The following is a 21,525-nucleotide window of genomic DNA, read 5'->3' as shown; positions in this document are numbered from 1 at the left end:
ACCTCCAGAATCCTAACTGAATAGCAGATGGGCTCAGCTTTGTGTGTCTTTTTATTAGCTCTCCTAAATCAACACCTAACAATGCATGGAGAGAGAGAGAGAGAGAGAGAGAGAGAGAGAGAGAGAGAGCGAAATTGATTTCTTCCATCTACCCCAGGTGGGTAAGAGGTGGTCGCAGGGTAAAGGGTGAGGGGTGATGGAAGGGCGGAGTTGACTGGTTGTGACTTTACTTCAATTTCCTGTCTAGGGACCACGTACATGAAGCCAGACGAGACTGTGAAAGTAGCAGCCAGCGGTGTTTTCTCCAGCTCCAATTTGTCACAGACTCTTTCATCTTATTTCAGCGGAACCGTGCCGACTTGTGCATAAGTATCCTGCCCGAGCGTTAAAGTCGAGATTGTTCACATGCCAGGATCTAGCTGCGTTTGATATCATTTTTTTAAAATCCCTATCACAGCTTTATATTTCTATTGTAAGCTTCTTACATTTTAAATCCATTCCTCACCACAGCATCAACATCCACCATACTGCACTTGATCTGCCATCAGCCAGTCGTCAGCCCATCTTTTTCGTTGTGAGATTTATGGGATTTTCTACATATTTCTTAGATGTGCTTGTATGTGTAAGCAGCCAGTACAGTAAATCATTTACCAGAAGCACTCCTACGTCAGGCCAGGATCTGCATGAGTTTACTTTAAGTGATGATATGGAGATGATGCTGATCCGTCATTGAGTATAATTCCGCTGGATACCGGTTTTTGCCCATTTTTTGAGAATAAGGACAAATGCACAGATGATGTGTGTCCACTTTCTGTAAGGCTGCAGGAAGGCCTAAATCAACACCTAACAATGATCATACCATTAATGCTGCGGGTGTTTGCAGAGAAAGGTCATCTCAAAGTCTTTGTATTGAGCTGCTTTCATGGGGAGGAGATTTAGAGTCCCTCAGCCTGCCTCTTTGGTCTCTGGGTCTATTGGGTTAGCTGTATTAAGTGCCACTACATTAGGGCATAGGATTGCTGTTTCTCCGCTGCTTCACTCCTCCTGATCACCTCGGAGGTTCCACGGAGCAAAGGCCTCATAAACATTTATGCACGGCCTGCGGGCTCCTGTCTTAGGCCACGACTCCACAGGGCGGGAGCCTAGTGCCCCTTTATGCCTCTTAAGAGACTGTGTTGACTGTTGGTGTTTGTGTGTGTGTGCGTTTGTGTTTGTTTCCCTAAAACACAGAAAAATTGTTATGTTCCACCCTCACTTAGGATTTGAATAGTTCATTGACAGCTCAGCCTGCCTCCAGCTTCCTGGAGGAAGGTGGTTATTGTCACATTTGGTGGCTTATCATATGTTTTCATGCTGGGACACTTATCATATGTAAATTGTATGGTTTTTGGGCACTAGAGTCCCCTCAGCTGTTGTTTTGTTTTCCTCCCAAGCAGAGACTGAAACCCTAGGGAGCCTTCTTAGAGACGAAGTGAAAGGACAACACTGCACTGGACACCGTCACTAAAAGCAGTAATAAGCGGAAATATGCTCGGTCTTGTTATTTCTAAGGCTTCACACATTTCTGTTTGTTTGTTAGGAATGTCTCTTGAAGTAATCTCTCCGAGCCTTATTTCAGAGTTGTCTCCTCACGTTTGGCTTGTTTGGTCTTAGCTCCCCGGCGGACGCTGTGAAATGAGCACATGCCTGGCGAACCTGATCCGCAGTCTTAAATTGCATGCAGGCAAAGCATCTCAGTCTAAACAAACAGCCGTCCCACGGAAGAGGAAGTGTTTAAAGCAGGGGTGTGAGGGTCCCGGAGGGCAGCCAGGGACCACACTGCTAGCAGACCACTGACGCGCCTGGAAAATGTGAACAACAAACAGGAAACCCTTTCTGAAGAACAGATAGTGAGATATGCTCGAGATCAAGTTAGACCTAGAGTTGTTTTAAAGCCCCTCTCTTGTTTGTGTTTACTCTGCAGGATCCTGGATATGCAACCTTCCTGTTAGAGCAGCTCCAAAGACCCGGGAGCCATGAAGCTGGTGTTAGCTGTTGCCAGGTGTGCTCCACACCGCTCCACCAACTGAGGCAGGAGGCCTTGCAGACGCTCCACGCTCCCATCCTCACCCTCAGCTCAGACATGCCAGCCCTGCCCACTAAGTCCTTTATACCGCAGCCTGCTAGATTCACTGTGTCGTCCTCCAGCGTCCATGCAAAACAACTGTCCAAAGGCCAACCAGCTGCTCACTCAGTCCTTCCCTTGGGGGAGCGGCACAGGGTACCAGGCTGGTCGCAGAGCCCCTCTGTCTCCTCAGGGCCTAAGACAAGTGTCCAGGTGACAATGGCAGGAGGGCAGATCAGTGGATCCCTGAGCTCCGTCACCATTCAGGCACAGCAGTACCTCGAGGGCGTGTGGGGCATCTCCAGGCTCAACAACTTCATCCCTCAGCCGAAACTGGTATGTCTTTCATGTGTTTTTGTTAACTTTATATGACATTTCATACATTCGCATCCATTTAGAGTGGCTTTAAAAGAGTCCAGTAGAATAAGATTAAACTCTTAAAGGGTCAAATAGCAGACAATAATTGTTAACATAAAGTAGCCATAAGTTCCATATATTCTCGAAATGTATTAGAATTCAATCATGAGGAAAAGTGACGATACATATTCCAAATAATCAACTTAAATCAATGAAAGTGTATCATGAAATACTTTGATGAAACATGCATTTAATGCTCAGGTTGCGTCTCTTCAGTACAAATGTTACATTTCGGACCTTTTTAGAGGCGATGAAGCCCGGCAGAAAATGCGTGAGTCAGAGCGTCTGCAGGAGTGCTGACCTCTCATTCCTCAGTAGTCGAGGAGTCTGAGTGATCTGAGGTCAGAGGTCATAGCAACACTAATCTGCTGACCTTCTCCTCAAGGGCATTTCAAATGACCATCCCGCAGCGTCGCCATAACTCTTCTGTCGCGTTGGATCAGCATTAGCCTGTGCTTTGTTTGAACTCCAAGAGACTTGCAAAGGTCCTGAGTTTTGCCCTTGGTGTCATGGAAGTCATCGTCCTGTATCTGGTTTACGACTACAGATACTCTCTTTGCACATTCGCACGTTTTAGACTCAACAGTGTACGTTCTGTTAACATCATGAAGCATATTGCTGGCTGCTGATATGAAGCTTTCTGCGGATGTCTCTTCCTGCGTGGACGGGGACATCTGGTCTCAGACCTGATTGACAAACCTTTGTAACATTCTTCACCAGGCAGACTCGGTATGCACGCCAAACGGCATGTGCTGTCGTCATCTAGTCCTTACACGTTAATATCCCGAACAGATACAGTATGTAAACTGTAATTTCGCCATTTTTTTCTAACTGATGTTAACTGCAGTCTGTTGCGGGTCTTGGCAGTGTTCCTCCTTTCTGCTTCACAATTGAAGACAGATTTTCACTCCCCCCTTTTATGTCAACAAGTGCCTTCAGACATGGTTTATGGGACGCCATCAGAAGCTTTCAACTGCATGTACACAATGTAGGTCAAATCAAACGGCCTGGCACGGGAGGGAGAGGCTCCATCTATGTGTCTAAAAGCAATTAGTGGCCCTTAGAGCTGGAATGAGTTGCTCAATGCCACATAGCTGAGGCTGAGTCCCTCCTCGGACAGAGAGAAATGTCCCTTCAGGACATGAAGTTATAGACACAGCAGAAGTGCGTGTTATTTTCCCCAAGCTTGTTTCTTTCATTAAAACCAGATCTTTCAGAGAGACAAAAATCCACACACACACTCACGAGGATTGGGAGTTACGCTGTGCCGAAAGGCACAAGCTTTATTCATGAGTCCCTCTTGGTTTTTCTGTTGGCAAAAGCATGATATTCAGACAAAGAAGCAGAGATGGACGTGTGTGCATGCGGGAGACAGACATAAATCCTGTCGACCAGGGAGCCTGGGGCGCTCCCACACACTGCCCATTATAGGGCACCTTGAATCTCCCATTTGGGAAAAGGCTCTGGTTAACATCTGGAATGATGTTTGTGGTCGTTGGAATTGAAGCTATCTGGCTCCCTCTTTGTAATTGACTGACACTGGTTCATACAAGAATAGCTGCCTTGAACTCGGCAAATGGCACCCAAATGCACTGATCTGAGACAAAAACCCCAACTTCGATAAGCTCCGACTTCACAATCGCTGAAGCAACTCCTGGTGTTATTGGCTGTTTGAATACGCGCTTCAAGCTGTTTAAGTAATCCAGAAAAACACATTTCAAGGAGTGTTATTATACGATTCAAAACAAGAAACTGACTGACCCAAATTTGTGATTCTCTCTTTGCCCCATAAAATCCACAACCACATGTGCGCTAATCGACTAAGACCAAGTGCTCTTGACCCATGAGGGTCTCCGTTATTGGCCCACTGGCCGCCTGCTGCCTCGGCCTGCTCCATTGCCACCAATTTGAAGCCCAGCAGATGATCTTGGCTGCTGTTTCTTTGGTGCAGCTGTGCTCGCATGGCTAAGTGCCACCGACAGCAACGAAGACAAGAGAAGAAATGGATACAGGAAGGAAAGGGAAGGATGATTCCTGCCAAATTAGGAAATCGTTTTGAAAAAATGGCAATTATGGTATTTGCTTATAGACGGTGGACATTTTCTGTCCAGAGTGAAATCCCTTTCTCACATGATAGGTCTCCAGTATTGTTGGAAGTCGGTTTTCACCTCAGATGGACTCTGTTGGTTCCAGAGGGCAGCCAAGCACGACAGTCAGATTAACACAAGGCCCATTTCACTTCAGTAATCGTCTGTTGACCGCTGGGATCAAAGGTCACAGGGGAGTCCTGGTGCTCTCAGCGGAGGAGGAGAAGGTCTACCGATGGGGTGCTGGCCTATGCTGTTCACTTCAGACTTCACAGGACGCGCTCTCCCAAACTCTTTTTCTCTCTTTCGACTCTCTCCATTATGTTCAAATCTCTCTCGCTTCGTCTCCTACCCCCTCCCCCTTTCTGCCTTTTCTTTCCAGTGGTAAACCAAGAAAAAAGGGATCAGGGAGAGCTGGGGGTTAAAGAGTGGAAGGCCAGCTCATGACTGGCTCTCGGTATAAACGGGCGAGCACACATGGCTCCACTGACACGGCCTAATTACCTGACCAGGGGATAGATTGTTCTTTTCAGTCAGAATCAGGGCCAGTCCATGTCCAAGGCTACAGAGAGCAGCTCGGCTGAGGGGTTTAAGTCCCCAGTCTTAACACCAAGGGGGCTACTTTTTGATGGGCACTGTGATGAGCTCATGGGTGTGTGCACCTATATGTGTGTGGTTTAGTCGTCAATTTTGAGCCCACACCCCCGCTACGAACAGCTGTCCCTGAATGATCCTGAAAACGTGCCACCGATTGATTTAAAAGCCGACGCCACTCCGACTCAATCAGTGACAGATTTGATGAGCTACACACAACAGCTTCCTGTACGGCTGCGTGTGAAGTGCTCTAGTCTTTGGTGCCAACGTGTAATGGGAGTTCCTATAGCCTGACACCGACACCAGCATGGTATGAGGCTTTCCGCTCTGGCGTCTGCTGAGGATCTGCATTTGGTCAGTGAAGCTTTTCTGAGGAAAGAAAGTTCCCCTCTTCTTTATTGTGCTGCACGTAGAGCTAACAGTGGCAGACTCTTTGCAGAGCAATGGCCAAGCCTCTCATGTGAATATCAGACTGTAAGTATGTCCTCACATTATGATGAATAGCATTCACATGTCAGGCTTGGCATATAAATAGTGCAGCTGTCAGCCTGTTGACAAATGACAGATAATAGAAAGCCAGACACCTCATGAAAAAGATTGTGAAGAATTTTATTTTAGTTATATATGCAGAGGGCCTGAACTGTGTTTATAATACATATCCTGTCAAATGGCACTGAGACTGCAGCGCTGCGTTGTGCTCAATACAAGGTCGTTGCTGATTACACAATGTGAATGTGTCAGTGTTATAAATGTTTTTAGGAAAGCGTTGGCCTTTATTTATTTAATTTCTGATGCTGGAAAACCACAGAACCGGTTCTTGTCAGCTGCTATTGATCACTGTCTCGCAGGATAAACTGTAGCGGCTCCGGTGAGGATTAACCTTTTGTCAGTAAGGGGGCTCCAGCTGAAGCATAGTCTCTGAGTTGACTTTGGCTTGTATAATTAGCTCTCTGCACTCCTTCAGTTGGACTATGAGCAATCAGTGAACCACTGCAGGCTCCTGAGCTCCAGCCAAGCCTTTATGCTTTATCGCCAATAAGCTACACCAGAAACAGAGGGCGAGGCTTAGTGACTGGCTTCTAGTTGTTCTGGACTACGCATCTGCAGGTCTGCGTTAAAACCTTTTTAAGCCATATTCATACTTGAAACTTACTTACATCTCAACAATTCTAATCATTTTTACATAACGTTTTGGAAATATGTGCAACAAGAAACAAGAAGCCATTGTAAGAAGGCCTGCAGCAGCACATATGTAACACATATGGAGACTTACAGGTGGTATATCCAGCGTAGCTTTGGCATTAGTTACCAGAGAACCAAGGGCTGAAACAAATGCAGCTCACCTCTGTTTCCAGTTCAACTACCAAGCTTCCAGAGCAGGGTGTGCCCACGCAGGCACAGTTTCGATATCTCATAAACATTTCTGGAAGGAATCACATTTCTCAGATTGTTGTTGATGTTGTTTAGCCCCTTTGAAACAACTCCCTCTTAGATAGTCCGAGTCGAACTCGGCCTGCAAAGTGCCAAATTAGCCATGGGGGTATAGATATAATCAGGAGCGGAGTGAAGTAAATCGCGTGTGATTTAATTACTAATTAAATGTGGGTTATCACTTAATTACAGTAGACTACAGCCAGAGCAACCTCCAGAGTGTTGCCAGAATCAATGAATGGTGCAGCATCCTTGCTGTTCTGTAGGGAGCTCTCTGTCGTGGATACTGCTGACTCTTGCTAACCGGTGCTGGCTGCAGCAGCTGCCTGTCCATCTGTGGCATAGGGAGAGTAAATGGAGTGGAAGGAAGGTGGGCAGGAGCACTAAAACATGCAAGCGATGGTTGTGGTCTTATCTCTGTATCTGTGTGTCAACAGGCTCAGGGTTTGACGGGGGAAGCAGACCAGGACGTCACAGCCTCGGAGGCCCCAGTCACCACCATGACCACCAGCACCCTGCCGCCCTGCCGACTGAGGAGCTCCAGCCAACCGGGACCCGCGGCACCTGTCACCAATGCATCCAGCTCCCCCTCTCCGTCCGCATCTGCAGCAGCCTCCTTCTTCATTAGGTAAGCGCTCTCCCCCGCTCCGTCAAATCGCTGTCACAACATTCGGAGATTAGATCGTGTTTTTGCTGTGCTAAATGAAGTGTTTCGTGCTTTTGCGAGCTTGTGTGCACACACGCCTGCATGCAGGTTCCTGTGTGTGTGTGTGTGTGTGTGTGTACAAGAAGAAAGCTGACGAGGAGATATGCACAGACTCGCCTTCAAATTTCTGTCGAAGGTCGTGGTTCATGGCGTTAACTTCCATGTGGGGCACCTATTCCAATGGAGATGTTGTTCTTGCCATGGTTGAATTATAGCATTGCCTTGGGATACACACCATCCTGGGACTAAATGAGCCTTCAGTTACAGGCACCACTGCCCATGAATGGATAATAGAATTACATCATTTGATGTAAAAAGGGAGTGCTTCTCACGAAGGGGCTTAGGTTAAAGCCGAGTGTTGTCCTGAGTTATTTAATGTTCAGTTATTTTTTATCGTTCTTTTGTTTCTTCTACTTAAAACAGCTCTTCAGATTTTGCAGCTTTTGCAGCTTTTGCAGGACAGTAATTTAGTGTTTCGGTGAATCCATTTGGCCGCCGTGTTTCTCAGGCTGAGCGAGGCTTTTTCAGCACTGCTTGGCTCCGGTGTTGTTGTTGCCCCGGAGAATGCTTCACCCTCTTCAGGCGGGTGGATGGCTGGTGCAATGTGCTATATTGTCATTGATAGATTCCCTGGCAGGCTGGTCAGTGCATACATTCCCTGCCTCCTCTCTCCGAGGAGTGCTACGCCATAATGAATGTTGGCCAAATGGAAGCTGGCTAAGAATGATGCATAGGACCATTGAAAAACTCTGCACCGCAGGAGGTTAAGGGACATGTGGAGTGTGACAGGAAGCCCATGGGGGATCACTGCGGAGCTTCGCTTTTCTCCAAGCACCCCAAATGGAGTTTGTCTTGCCAGTTTTCACAGGGTCGGAGTATATCAGTGGGACCATGAGGCCTCTCCTTTAGCTAAGAGGACATTCCAGATCCTCCTAAACTTGCAACTTCCTGTGCTTACCACTTCCTGTCACAAGAGCAGAAGTCCTGAACAACAGAGCGGTGTGGCCCTGACAGGGTTAATTCCCGACACAGTTGTATTAGTTCTTATGTTTTCTTTGGACCTGAGCTCTAAAAGAGCAGCATTCTGTCGGGAGCCATGTCTGGCCAGCCAGTGTGGGGTAAGTGCAGGCTAAAGAGGGAGGTGGACTTGTTTTCCCCCTGCAGCAGGTCCTGGTGGGGAAGCGGAGTAAAAGGTTTCGCCTCTCATTTCATCCTAAAGATAATTTGCTGCCAAGAATGTGGTGTTTTACTTGGCCCGGAGAAACACAATGACGACGAGCCAGCTTTAAACAGCGTCACATTCTGCAGACACAGAAAAAGGTGGTGGAGATGCACTGTGCTTGATTTGAAGCACATGCCCTTTTCCTGACCCTCTGCAGCTGTTGCCTGCAACAGGAATATCATCATCATCATCATCATCATCATCATCATCTTGTTGTTGTCTTTGTTTTTGTATATCACTGCTGATTGAGTGAAGACAAATTGAATCAATCAACCGATTTGTCTTGTCTTGTTGGTAGCGCTGAAACAAAAAGAAAGGCCCTACACTTGATTGAAAACTCATATCTGATTGGTATTCCTTTTTGTTCTCGAATTAGTGGGACGCATGTGTAAATCCTGAGAGCCCAGGATGTGGGAGCAGAATAACCAAACAGCAGTTTCTACCCCAATGGAGTGGAGAGCGCTCCTCAGACACTTGTCTGACATTCACTAACACCGCTCCACTGCGAGATGAAATTTTAATTAGAACGCAATTAGCTGGAGTCTAGCTGCTTTAGCTTTTCTGCTGCTGAGCGAAAGGAAGAGCGCAGTGAACAAAAGCGATTCGTCGTTGAATTTTTGTCATTGCAAAAAACAAGTCAACCGTTCAACTTGTTACAAAAAGGCTTTTAATTTGTTTCATATAAGATGTCTACTGACTTGAAAAATCGTTTTAGTTTGAATGTTAAATTGATGAATACAGAGACCAGCAGGTCAGTCATTTTTTGACAATTTCTGTGCACAAATCAGTAATGTGTCCCCTCGGAATATTATCGGTGGCCCTGAATATGTCAAATCATTTTCTTTCAAAATTCCTTCCAAATAAGGTGAAAGCATTAAGTTATTGTAAGAACTGAACATACAGAATGTTTTGATGACTCAACAAATCACTGAATTGTTTTGCCTCAGATTCTTAGTATTAAGGTAATGCATTCATTTCAGTAAATAGTTTTGTCTGTTAAACGCAACATTTATATATTTTGACTTCCCTGAAACACATTGTATGGGACTGTTAGATTTGGCAACTGTTGAGGCCAAATGATTCATTTGAAGGACGTAGTTCTTAATTGAAGGGAACAAATGACTCTTCTGCTTCTCATGGGAGAAAGTCTGTTTATGAATTGTATCGTGTGATGCTTCGATTTTCAGAAACTAGAAAATGTCTTTGATCACACAACAAATGTATCTGTTCAGGCACTTTTGCAATTCCAGTTATGAAATGGTTCTCTCTTCCTGCTTCCTGTCTCTGGTAATTGTTGAAAGCAAAGCGATAACCCCGGGGTCAGTAATGACCAATTGGCAATTAGACTGACTATACAGTCGCAGGGAGACAGGAAGAGGCAAGGGTCAAACTCTGACCGGATGGTGTGTGTGTGTGTGCGTGCATGTGTGCATATCATTATGTCAGTGTGTGTGGGGCAGGGGGGGGGGGGGGGGGGTAATGAATTTAGAGCCATGTGTTCAGCTGACTAGCACGTTAAGCACTGATTGCCTTGTGACTGAGCATATGATTAGTGTATTGACACAGCGTTGTGTAATGAAACCAGGCGGAGCTCACAGCGGGGGGGCTAGACGGTGTGGCTAACTGCCGCCTTGCAGATCCTTCTACCCATCTTTCTGTTCCATTAACACCTGCTGATTGTGTGTTTATTACGCACCGGGCCCGTGGGACGTCTCAGGGCACACCGCTGAGAGGAGTCGGCTGCTCACTTTGCAGTCTACTTATCTCGCTGTGCTTCTTTCTGCAAATCAGCATGAGACAGTTTTCCATGGTCTATAGGTGGTCCCTTGTTTATGTTTGTTTGGAGGGAAGCTAGTCCCTCATTTGTTTGCTACTTCACACTAACTACACTCGGGAGAGTTATGATTTACTCACTCTAAAGATACATGGAGGTAATGAACAGAAGAGTATAGAGGACCTCAGAGGTGACTTCAGAGGTGGCACAAAGGCTGGCGGGCGGGCTGTTGCAGGGGCAGGGCGGACAGCTGTTTGCTGGAATGCTGCCCTGGAGGAGAGTCGGGAGGATGTGGTTTTTATGGTCGTCCATCAGCCGCCCTGCAGCTGCTGCCCAGGTGAGTGTTTGTGCAGTAATGACTGTGATTGTGCAGAAGGAATCCTCCTGTAATTGTGTCAGCAGGACCATTCAGCCTCTGTTCTCCTGCACACACAATACCTTTTCTTTGTGTCAGCACAACACTCGCGCTGCCCTTCATCCCCCAGCCTGCTCTGAGTAACCATAGAAACAGGTCATTAGCATGTGGGAATAAAGTGTGACAGTTTTTTTTTTTTTTTCCTGGAAATCAGGAAGTTGAAATGGCCCTCTCTACTCCACTGGACTATAATTGACTTCTCTCTAATGAGTCCCGCGTGTTGCAAAGTAGAAGCACTGCAGGACCACATGTGCTTGTTCTTCTTCTAAACAACGCATGTTGGCTTTGCTGAGGTCTATTGTGCAATCAGTTTATAGTTTGATTGTTTATGCAGTTTCCATGAGAAACTTGGCCACTGAGTGCATCCTGTTTGTTTGTAAATGTTGTTGCTGGGGGGGGGGGGGGGGGGGATACAGTAGTTCCAACTCTTTCACAGGAGGGGTCATCCATACAGAGAGGCTTGAAGCAGACTAAGCAGGACAGTGATGTGTTTGGTTGGCTGTGCTGTGATTGACAGCAGGGATCTCCATCACTGACAAATAGGCAGGACATATTGTGTGGAGCAGAAGGGTCTGCTGAGCACAGTGGATCTGGCCCACATGGCAGGGGGATAAAGATACAGAGCAGGACGGTTAGCTGCCTGGGACGAATGTGCTTATAAATGTTGTCACTTGGGAAGGCGTGCTCGGGCTAATGCTTCCATTCTGACAGCATCAGAATCAGGAGGTCTGTCGAGAAGAGCGTTGGATTCACTGCCATGGGAGTCAAGTAAGTTATGTTGTGCACAGACAACACTGAGCTCACATGGATGTGTGTTTGTGTTACACATGCAGCCAAATGCATGTCTGTGTGTCAGGTTTTGTTTTGAGCTGCATTGTCTGTTGTCTTTTCTCTCTTTATCTTACTTTCCGTGTCGCTCGCTGCTTTCCGCTCTGTGGAATGTGCAGCTTTGTGCAGTCGGAGCCGGACTGACTTTCTCCCTGGAGGTGAGAGGGTAATGGTTTTGTTGTCAAGCCACAGCGAGATGGATTCCTCCACCAAAGCGAGAGTGTGAGCAGAATGTATAGCATGGCAGAAAACATCCCGCTGAAATTGCTGGCTCCATTTTGAGGAAACGGCCACAGTGGAGCTGAAATGTTCATACTACCTCTACCTCCAGAGCCTGACAAACCAGAATTGAATCCTATCAATCTGTTGAATCTGAGCAACACATGCCCAGGGCAGCGAATGGCTCATCAGAAGTATTGAGTGGGTGGTAGCTGGGATGGTTGAGCTGCTCTGTGGTACTTGTCTTTGTGTACTCTTGGATAACCAGCTGGCATTTCCCTGCCATAATCAGGCGGATGGGACTAATGGCTGCCTCAATGCAGCGGCAGACACAGTGGCAGCACCAGCTGAGGCCATGGAGGGGCTGCAGTCTGTAGATAGGCTCAGGTGTGAATCTATCCAAGGCGCCGTCAAGGCTGAGGTGTTGATGGAGATCCATCCTGGCCATGCAAGCCTCAGGGATCTACAGCAGGTAGATGCATCCCACCACCCTCATGCTTCTCATCCTCTGTCTGACTCATAATCCTCCATGATTGTTGCGTAACAAACATCTTTTCGTCTAACATAGAGATACAGATTTAATCTGTACTGTATCGGACATTGTTACAGGAAAGACCATGTCCAGACAGCCTGAGTGACTCTCATATAATGTATGCTGCACAGGAGTCTGTACTGAATATTGCATGAGAAATTCTTATTGGGATTCTGTCTGTTGCTCTTCACAAAATCGGTGCTCAGAATAATTTGCGGCACAGCTGAAGTAGCGCTCTCCCTGTGGCGGATTCCCCTGCGTCTTTTTCGGGTGCGTGTCACTTTCACGGGATGCGATAACGTGGCGTGATAGTGCTGTGCCCCTGCAGCACCAGGGTGATGGGCACTGCTGTGGCAGGCAGCGTAGAATCACTTGTGCCTGTCATCGTGAATGGCAAACAGCTCCAGTGATAGAGGAAACAAAAAAAGCAGAGCGTTTGTCTCAGCCTGCGCGAGGGATAACCTCGGTGCCCTTTTCCCTGTTCCCCCAAATAAATCCCTGAGTCAGCAAGTCTGTCTGGCCCACTCATATAGCCTACAGGGGGGCAGTGGAGGGGGGGGGGGGGCTGACAAACAAAGAGATGAAGGCGCTGACTCAAGCCTGTGCATTCACCCTGGGTCCACGCGTGCTAAGCCCTGTAGGGGAGAGGGGAAAGCACTGCCATCCACTCCTGACACATTCCTTTCACGAGAGGATGTGAAGCACAGACCTCTGTCCTGTAGGCTTGTCACCTAACATAGGGCTGCCTTTGTCTCTCAGCATGTCGGTGAGGATGATCAGAAAGGCTAGGTTGTGTGCGACTAGTTGACCGTGGGCAGGAGAAGTCACGCCCTCAGCATTAATCTATTTCCTGCTCTGTTTGCCTTCCCACGTGGGGCATTCCCCGACTGGATAACGGCTCTGATAGTTGCCCACTGGGCTCCATGATCAGCACATTAGTGTTTGGTTATCCCGCTCGACTCTGCTCGATTCTCGAACCCCCATCCCGCTAATGGATATTACGCATCAGGCCTGTGGGGGCAGAGGGATGCCATCGAAACCTCTTCAGTGTCCCTCAGTGAAAGGTGTCATGCAAATGGAGTCTATTTTCTTTGCCATTACAATTGAGTCACATGTGCATAGTGGTTGAGACACAGTGTGAGAGTGTTGTGGAATAAGAAAGAGGGAATTGCAATAGCTGGTGGCAGGGAATACGCGTTGAGGAATTTTATGACCCATTGTGTGCAGATGCAGAATAGAGCCTGTGGCCTCTGCTCCCATGAGCGGGGAAACAAAGATGGCTCCTGGTGGGGCTTTCTCAAGCATCACTGCTCCTCAGTGCTCAGCATCACCATGGCCTTATATTCAACATGAATAACTCGCTGGCTAATCGCTGGATGTAGGTTGATTTCCCCAAACAGCATGCTTAATATTTTCAGACACGCATATAAACTGTTTGTCAATGGGAAGGGCCCAGCTTTTAGGGACGGAGATCATATTACCGCTGAGGATAAGGCCATTGTCAGGACAGGTGGTTTAGCGTTTACCTCGTCAGCCACAATTGCTGAAACCTTTCAGCATCATCACACCGCCTTCTTTCTTTTTTTTTAAACTCCATCAAGAGCTCGGCTGCTGGGGCTTTGCAAGCCGAATGAAAATTGTGGGGAATTAAAAAGGAGTTATAGCACTAATGAAACATACTGTGTACTGTTGAGTTTATTATCTGTATAAAAGTAACCTTTGACTTAACTGTTGACTGGTGCAATAAATGCATAATGATCCATTGTAAGACACCGGGGGAGCATAATAGTGCTTCTAGTGCACATTCCCCATTATATTTGAACCTCAATGCGCTTCTGACTTGAGAATTAGTAAAGATTAAGAGTTATTATGTAGGATATTATGCCCTCGACCTTTTCTTTCCTGACACGTGCGAAACCATACTGTATCGAACTTAAAGTAGCAAGGATGATTGATCTCCTGTGTGTTTCTGCTCCTGCCTTCCCCATGCACAACGTCTTAAATGGAGAGGATTATAGCCTGTAATCGGTTCACGACCCAGCACGAGAGAGCCAGCTGCAGTGTGCTAGAAATCCCATTATCCCCGTGCGCTGTGTGGCCCAGTGAGTGTGCTGTGCGTTATGTCTGTGGTTGACTTTATGAGCGTGTGATACAGGATAAACTGCTTAACTTGAATAATGCGGTTGTAGTCACTCACGTCTTAGCGGCTGTTCTCAGGGACACATTTCCTCATGCAGTTAGATTCGTATTCCCCTTTTCTATATGCATCTGTGATGTGTTTATTGATCCAAATAATTGTGTCTTCCTTCTATCTTACGACATGTCACTTCATCGTCTATTCCCAGAGCTGCTATCGTGGTCATCTCTGTGACCGCGCAGCTCATTTCACCTGACTTGGACGCCCTCTAGTTTTTGTTAGGTTTGCCCATTGACTTGAATATAGATGAAAGATTAAGGAACACGTGTTTAGAACTCCCCTCCCCCTGCGTTCTGTCTCTCCGAACAGCCCACTGATTAATCACTCCCAAATGTTCTCAGCAGCCTGCGGGCCTGTTTGTTGTGATAGCCTCTGTGTGGAGAAGTGCAAATAAATAATCGCTAGGTGTCTTACCGAGGCAGGAAGTGATTAATGAAGAAGAGGAGGGGAGCTGGCTTTCTTTCTCTCTGTCTGTCTCTCCCACACTCATCATTCTCCTAAGTTATTCTCAATTTGGATACGGTGTTGTGTATTAATCTAAGAGGACATTCAATTTCATCAGGGGGGCATTTCATGTTACTAATAGTCCTCATTTGTCTCTTGTATACCAAATATCCATCTCCACTGTGTGCTGTGCAGGACAGTAGACGGGGAACGTCACTCAGCCAGCGATGACTCAATGCCAAGAGTTATTTTCTGCAGTGCAGAACAGCCTTCCTGAGGTTTTCAAGGCAAGACATGGGAGGGATGGTGGGTGAATCGGAGTTCAACATTTGTATTGAGAGTGTGAACGTATTCCTGTTATTGCAGCCTTCGAGAGATGCATAGCAGAATACCTGCAAGCGGTGTCTGAGGAACAGAGCGAAAATGCACTGGGAGAGATGAAAGCAGCTGTTAATCTTTGTCAGCAGTGCCAGGGGTGGGGAGGCTGCAGTCTGCAGAGCAGGGAAGAACATGTATTCATTATCATCTGTCATCCATCAGCTGAAAAGTGAATTTTCTTCCAAGACTTTGATTTTTTGCTGCCTGAACCAATTTTGACGTAATTGCTGTGCTCTTTCCCCGCTCGCATCTGAGGCTGCAGTTTTCTGGAAGCCTCATGCAAACAAGTTGGGGTCAATTGCTAGAGATTTTCCTTCGAGGACCTCTTGACTCTCACTGCAGGTATCTCCAATTCTTTCCTCTAGGGGCCTTAAATTGGCCCCTTTATCTCATTGACTGACAAACGGGTCCTGCAGAGCTAATGCCATGTGCTTTGTTCACCTCTCCACGGCCTAATGTTCGAGCTAGTTAAGGTCATATTAGCAAGATGCAATCCTGAATTCCAGAAAGAACAATAAAATGAACTGTGAATAGAATTATAGCTCCCGACATTTACTCTTAAGCTTCCAACCTTTGCTTGTCTTAAGCCCCCCTTAAGCCTCTAACTTGGCAAGAAAGCTTTGTAGCCTTTTCTGTGTGGGGATTGGTGGGTGCGTGACTGTAGGGCAGGGGTGTCAAACTCATTTTCACTCTGGCCACAAAGGGCCGCCCTCAAAGTCGCCCTCAAAGGGCCGTTTGTAAATGTAATGCTGTCTAAATGTAACTACTCCTAACATATTGGTAAATAACTCTCTCTGCATTTGATTATTGTTTATTCAAGTGTTAAAATATTGTACATGCAGTTATATAAATGTAAAACTATATTTAAGCACATTTCTGTTATTATAACTGAAATCCTTTTAATTTAGGGTTAAGAAACCCACATTACTCTATCAAAGATCAAACTATTAAAGAAAATATCAAAGACAAATATCAAACAACGTTGTTCAACGCTTAAAATCCTTTCAAGGGTGCGTTTGCACAATCCCACGTGAAGTAGTTCATGTGTTTTTAAAGCCACGTTTAAAGTAGTCTTCAATGTACTCAAAATACATTTATATGTCAAATGTACAGTAACCAGCCAAAGAGCTGCTTCTATGACTGTGTTTAAGTATCTCATCATTATGACTTCGACTTTCTATCTCATAATTTCGACTATGGGGATATTTTTATTATCAAGTCTAACTTTAATTATTTTATTTTTTTAAAATAAAAAAATAAATAAAAATAATAATAAATTCTGGCGGATTCGCGGGCCACATAAAATGACGGAACAACGGGGGCTTCTGTAGTGAGTTCATAATATTAATGAAGAAATGTCTCAAGTGATTGATTAGTTATCCGCTTTTCCGTATTCAAAGGAGGAGTTGTTGTTGTCGTTAGCCGAAGCCTATTGAGCTCAGGATGTATCCAATTGATGCGTTGATGAGTCTTCTTCTTCAGCTGTGTCTTTATTGGATCACAAACCAACCACAACTGCTTACCGCCACCTACTGCATGGGAGGGTGTAGGGTGTCTGGAAACACAGCGCTTTACAGGCAAAGCATGAAACAGAAAAAGCACCGGATGTCGGTGTTACCACAAGAAGGGTTTGACACACACTCCTGCAGAGCGCCACTGCACCAGCAATATTCCCTCCTCCGTCATTGGGGGGTTTAACCTTGGCACAGACACAGAGCGCCGTGTTTGCACAGTCCGTTGGAAATCTGTTGGCATGAGCTTCCTGTTCTTGATCTGATGTCCAAGGGCACGGATGATAAGACTTCTTTACATAGCTCCTTTGATATTTCAACACTAATTCAGAGCAAGATGATTGACGAAGATTCTTTTACCTCTGTGTTGCCAGCGCTTAAATCCACTGTTGCTTACTCAGCTACACTGTCGGACCAAACCAAGCTTTCTTGAATATTGATGAGTTTTTTTTCACTTTTTTGGCACCAACTGTTCCATTTAGTCTTGGCCGACTGGGGATTCCCATCTTTGGGAATAAAGCAATTCCAAGCTGGCTGTGGCATAGCCCCAAAGATCATTTTTCCTGTTTCCTTTTCAGGCAGAAAATGATTTACCTCCTCATGGACAGAGCCTCACTGGCGCAGAGCCAGGCCCACTGCTCCCCCTCTCCCTGCCTCTTTCTTTCTGTCGCTCTTCCTCCTTCCTCTTCCTGGCTGTCCTTCCCCTATTCCATCTCAGCGATCTCTAATTTGTTATTTTTTTCCTCGCCTCCGCACCGCTTTCTTCTCACTTGCGCTCCCTTTCTTTCTTCCCCTGTTTTTCCAAATGATCCCCCGTTATTCAAGCAATTCTCCGGAGGACGCCCTAATCCCTCGTTTTCCACCTCAGTCCACAGACCGTTTCGAAAAGAGTTCTGAGGAGACCGTGACAGAACAGGTTTACAAATCCCAGGTAGAATTTAGGATCTTATTTACGCAAAGCTGCGTGTTTCTCTCTTGCTCTGACAGAAGTGCTCTTTGAATCTGCATTGGAACATGAGGATGACAAGTCAGTTGCACGAGGCAACATCGATTTTTGTGGGGAATACTTTCTTTTCTATGACAACACCTTGTACTCACAGATGTTACATGAATGCATTTGGCCTTACCTAATTGGCCTGGGGATTGGTTCAGCGAAGACGTGCGTGCAGCCTTGGGCTGTCAGCAGTCAGCACACAAATGATGCCCCATTTGGTATTCGGTGTCCAAGGCCAGACACTGTGCGCGGACAAAGGCTTGTTGAACACCTTGTTGGAACAAAGAGATTTTCTAAAAGGCCTTGGTCCAATGTGTTCGGATGGTGCCACTGTTCAGATATTGCTCAGCTAACTGGACATCACATTCATAGCTGTTTGGCTTAGCGGGGATCAGTTTATCTATTTCTGAGGATTTATAGGATTTATAAATCTTAGCCTGGAGGTGTTTGGCCACTTCTTGCAAACTGTAAACCGTCACAGGCGAGAGGCGCTCTGCCTTCAGACCGCTATTAAAACAGGCAGGAAACGGGCTGGCAGTCAGTTGAAAGCTTCAGAGCTTTGGATTGATAAGATTCAACTGACAGCCAGATAAGCCTGTTGGTTCTCTCTTCCATTTTGATTTATCTTGGGCTGCTGGTAGGAGAGAGAAAACACATTTTTCAAACTGACTGGAAAGATCTGGGTTTTGGTTGATTGTAATCGGAATGACAAGATAACAACACTGCATGGACGGGGAATGTCTGTTTCTGTATCTCCAGGTGCAGGAGCTTTTTTATTTTTTTTATTTTGCAGCTTCTGTGAAGTAAAATTGCACATTTTTGCAACAATTAACGTTTGTTGAACCACATTCCTAGATGAATTACTATATTCAGGATGTTTCAGCCATTTTTTTTGTTTTGAGTGATTTAGGATAAAGGAGACAAAGTGAGAAAAATGAATGTTCATAGCGCGTTGATTGTAGGGGGACTTTAGACAGGAGACAGGCTCATTACCAGCCTAAACCCCAGCGCCACACAGGAGGCTCGGATCAGCCTTGTCATATCAACAGCCTGGGCCTTTGTTACTGTCCCCATGTGCCTAATGCGGTCTCAAGTAACCAGAATCCGCATACGTATCTCTTGGTTATTTTCAGAGCCCACCCTATGACCCCCTGTGCTTTTAGTGTTGATGGTAATGCATATATTTATACATGAATGGCCATAAATCTGGTGGATGCTGACATTCACAGCAAACTGTCTTTACTGACCCATTTCGACACAGCTACAATGACTGTAAGAAAAAGTGCTTTATGGTGAGGAAGCATTCGTCACATAATGATCGCCATCCTGACCTCGCTAGTAGATCTTGTCTTGGGTGGGCCTTCTCGTGCTGGCTGGCAGAGTATGACATCATCTCCCCTTGTCTGTGCTCCACATGAATCTGTGTGTGTGTCATCACAGGCTGATGTCATAGGCGCTTAATCACCACTGAAGCTAAGCTGCGGCTTGGTCAGGCTGCGGGTGAACCTGGACCGCAGCCAGAGAGGCCAGCGCAGAGATGCTAATCCAAACCAAATTTAGCGAATCATGCGGAAATGTGTTTCTGCACTGTGGAGGCTGATCATTAGTCTGGTGCTCTTAATTTAACTGAACTAAGTCTGGATTTCTTTCAACAGCTCAGGTAGATTTATGTTATCCCCCCTACACACCTTCGGGGCACAGGGCTGTTTGATCGCGTCAAGGGCAGCCCATCAATAAGACAGTGTGTACTGATTTTAGCTCTGGGGATGTTTCCTATTGATTATTATTATATGACTCAAAAACATAGCGCCTCACCTGATAGACCAACACACATCCAGCCCAATCAATCATGACCATCTGCTGATATGGCATTTTGGACTTGCCAGTGTCTCCAGCACTCAACAACATGGCTCCATGCAGCATCCGGTCTAGAAATCTCACAAATGCCTCTACTACAGAGTCCGTGATCCATTCTGAATGTCTCCAGCAGCGTGCCAGCCTGACTCATTGTGCTGTAGTCATTAGCATTGCAGGCTGGAGCCCAGTATTCCCACTTCCATTCATGAAGAGCTACGCCGACCTGCTAATCAGCAGCAGTGTGAAGCAGATTCACTGTGGGAAGGTAGGAGGTAACGCAGTCTGATATCGGACCCACTGATCTGATCCCTGCATGAATGGTCAGAGTAGCCTTATCTTGTCTGCAGAGGGTAAATAAAGGAGAAGCACAGAAAGAAAATGTCACGGATAGTAAATGTGGCAAACATGATAATTAGCCACAGAAAAGGGGCAACCTAAAGAGGTGTACAGCCGGCCTGGAGAACAGAGACAAATGTGCACAAACAAGCAAATGGATGCGCCAGCTAATGATTCTCTGGGGAAGAGGAATTTCTCTTGTTCATTTGACAGAGCTTGAAAACAGGGCTGGAGTGATTATTGACAGCTGGCCTAAGTGAAGCTTCTGAAGCAGCGGGCAAACTCTGCCTGTTCTCTGGTCATTGACCTCCTCTCCTCCCTCACTGTCAATCCCTTTATAGGTAAGGATGGACTCTAAATGTCTTTTCTTGAACAAAGGAACCAGGAGACCTTTTATTCCAAACGACCCTTGATTTTTACATCTGTCTTGCTTTGGCTCATCTACATATATATATATTACAATCATTATCTGTCCCTGAGGTCTGTTCAGAAGGAGACAGTGATAGAGCTGAAAGGTTGATATATAACACTTGAAATCACAATAAGGGCAGCAATGAGCGTGAGAATAATGACTGGTCGCACTGTCAGGGTGACCAATGTCCACATTAGTATTGTCCCGTACTCATCGACTGTCGCTAGTCATGGCTCAAAGGGATTCAGTGTAAAAGTAGCACGTGGCAAAGCTTCAGGTTCTTGCTCTTTAAAATAAGCCCACCTCAGGCGAATTCATTTGGACACACTGCAGAAAATCTGAGGTAAGCGTGCTGTGGCAAGGAGGGAGATAAAGGTTATGTGATATATCAAACAGCTTCATTACTACCGTATACTGTGCTCTCTAGGTAGGCAGCGGTGGGTTTTATTTTTCTGCTTTTTTCTTTTGCCCCCAAAATTGATAAACCGGCAGAGTTCACACGAGGGGCACCGTGTCAGAGGGCGAGAGGCAGAGAGCGCTGGCTGTGGGTTTGTGTTGAATTTACTTTCATCTGGCGAGTCTCACACCCACTCTGTCTGCCGATATGTTGTAGTAGGCACTCTGCAGCCAAAGCAGCAGCCTTTCAAACAAGGCTGGCTGGTCGGGGGCTGAGAGGGCTTACTGGTAAATTGGCAGCCGAGGGAATACAGGGCACTCTCGCCCCGGCGCTCGCCCACTCGCATGCTTTCATTCCCCTTTTTACCCTTGACCATTGACTGACTGCACTCTCTCTCTCACTAGCCAGCATAAATCTGTCTTTCTAAGATGTCATCTGTTCATTGTTTGTCCTCTCTCCCTCTCTCCCTCGCGCTCACTCTTTTTTTTTAATCTCTCTCAGCTTTCCAATTGAATCAGAGCATCGCTCATTCAGGCAATCCATCTTTCTGCTCTTAAGTATATCCTTCCTTATCTGTGTGCCACTCCTTGTGATTAATAACACTCTCATTCATCTGGCTAATTCCATCCCTCAACAGAGGCAAAAATATATATATACAAATGTGCAAGTG

The 21,525-nt window shown here is 46.2% G+C and overlaps 1 protein-coding gene across 1 annotated transcript in view; it reads left to right on the top strand.

Annotated features, from left to right (window-relative positions):
- Positions 1–21,525, top strand: part of kif26ab (kinesin family member 26Ab) — a gene marked incomplete at its 5' end in the record, with an annotated part of 64,979 nt that overhangs the window by 24,660 nt on the left and 18,794 nt on the right. Inside the window, 2 exons of the mRNA XM_079286450.1 lie at positions 1,964–2,440; positions 7,071–7,261. Of these exons, the coding sequence (XP_079142576.1) occupies positions 1,964–2,440; positions 7,071–7,261 (668 nt within the window). The remainder of the gene's footprint in view (positions 1–1,963; positions 2,441–7,070; positions 7,262–21,525) is intronic.

The sequence above is a fragment of the Melanostigma gelatinosum genome, assembly GCF_949748355.1.
Source record: "Melanostigma gelatinosum genome assembly, chromosome: 16".
In the NCBI taxonomy this organism is placed as follows: domain Eukaryota; kingdom Metazoa; phylum Chordata; class Actinopteri; order Perciformes; family Zoarcidae; genus Melanostigma; species Melanostigma gelatinosum.
Note: the sequence above shows the minus strand (reverse complement) of the source record. Positions and strands in the feature narration are given on the sequence as shown.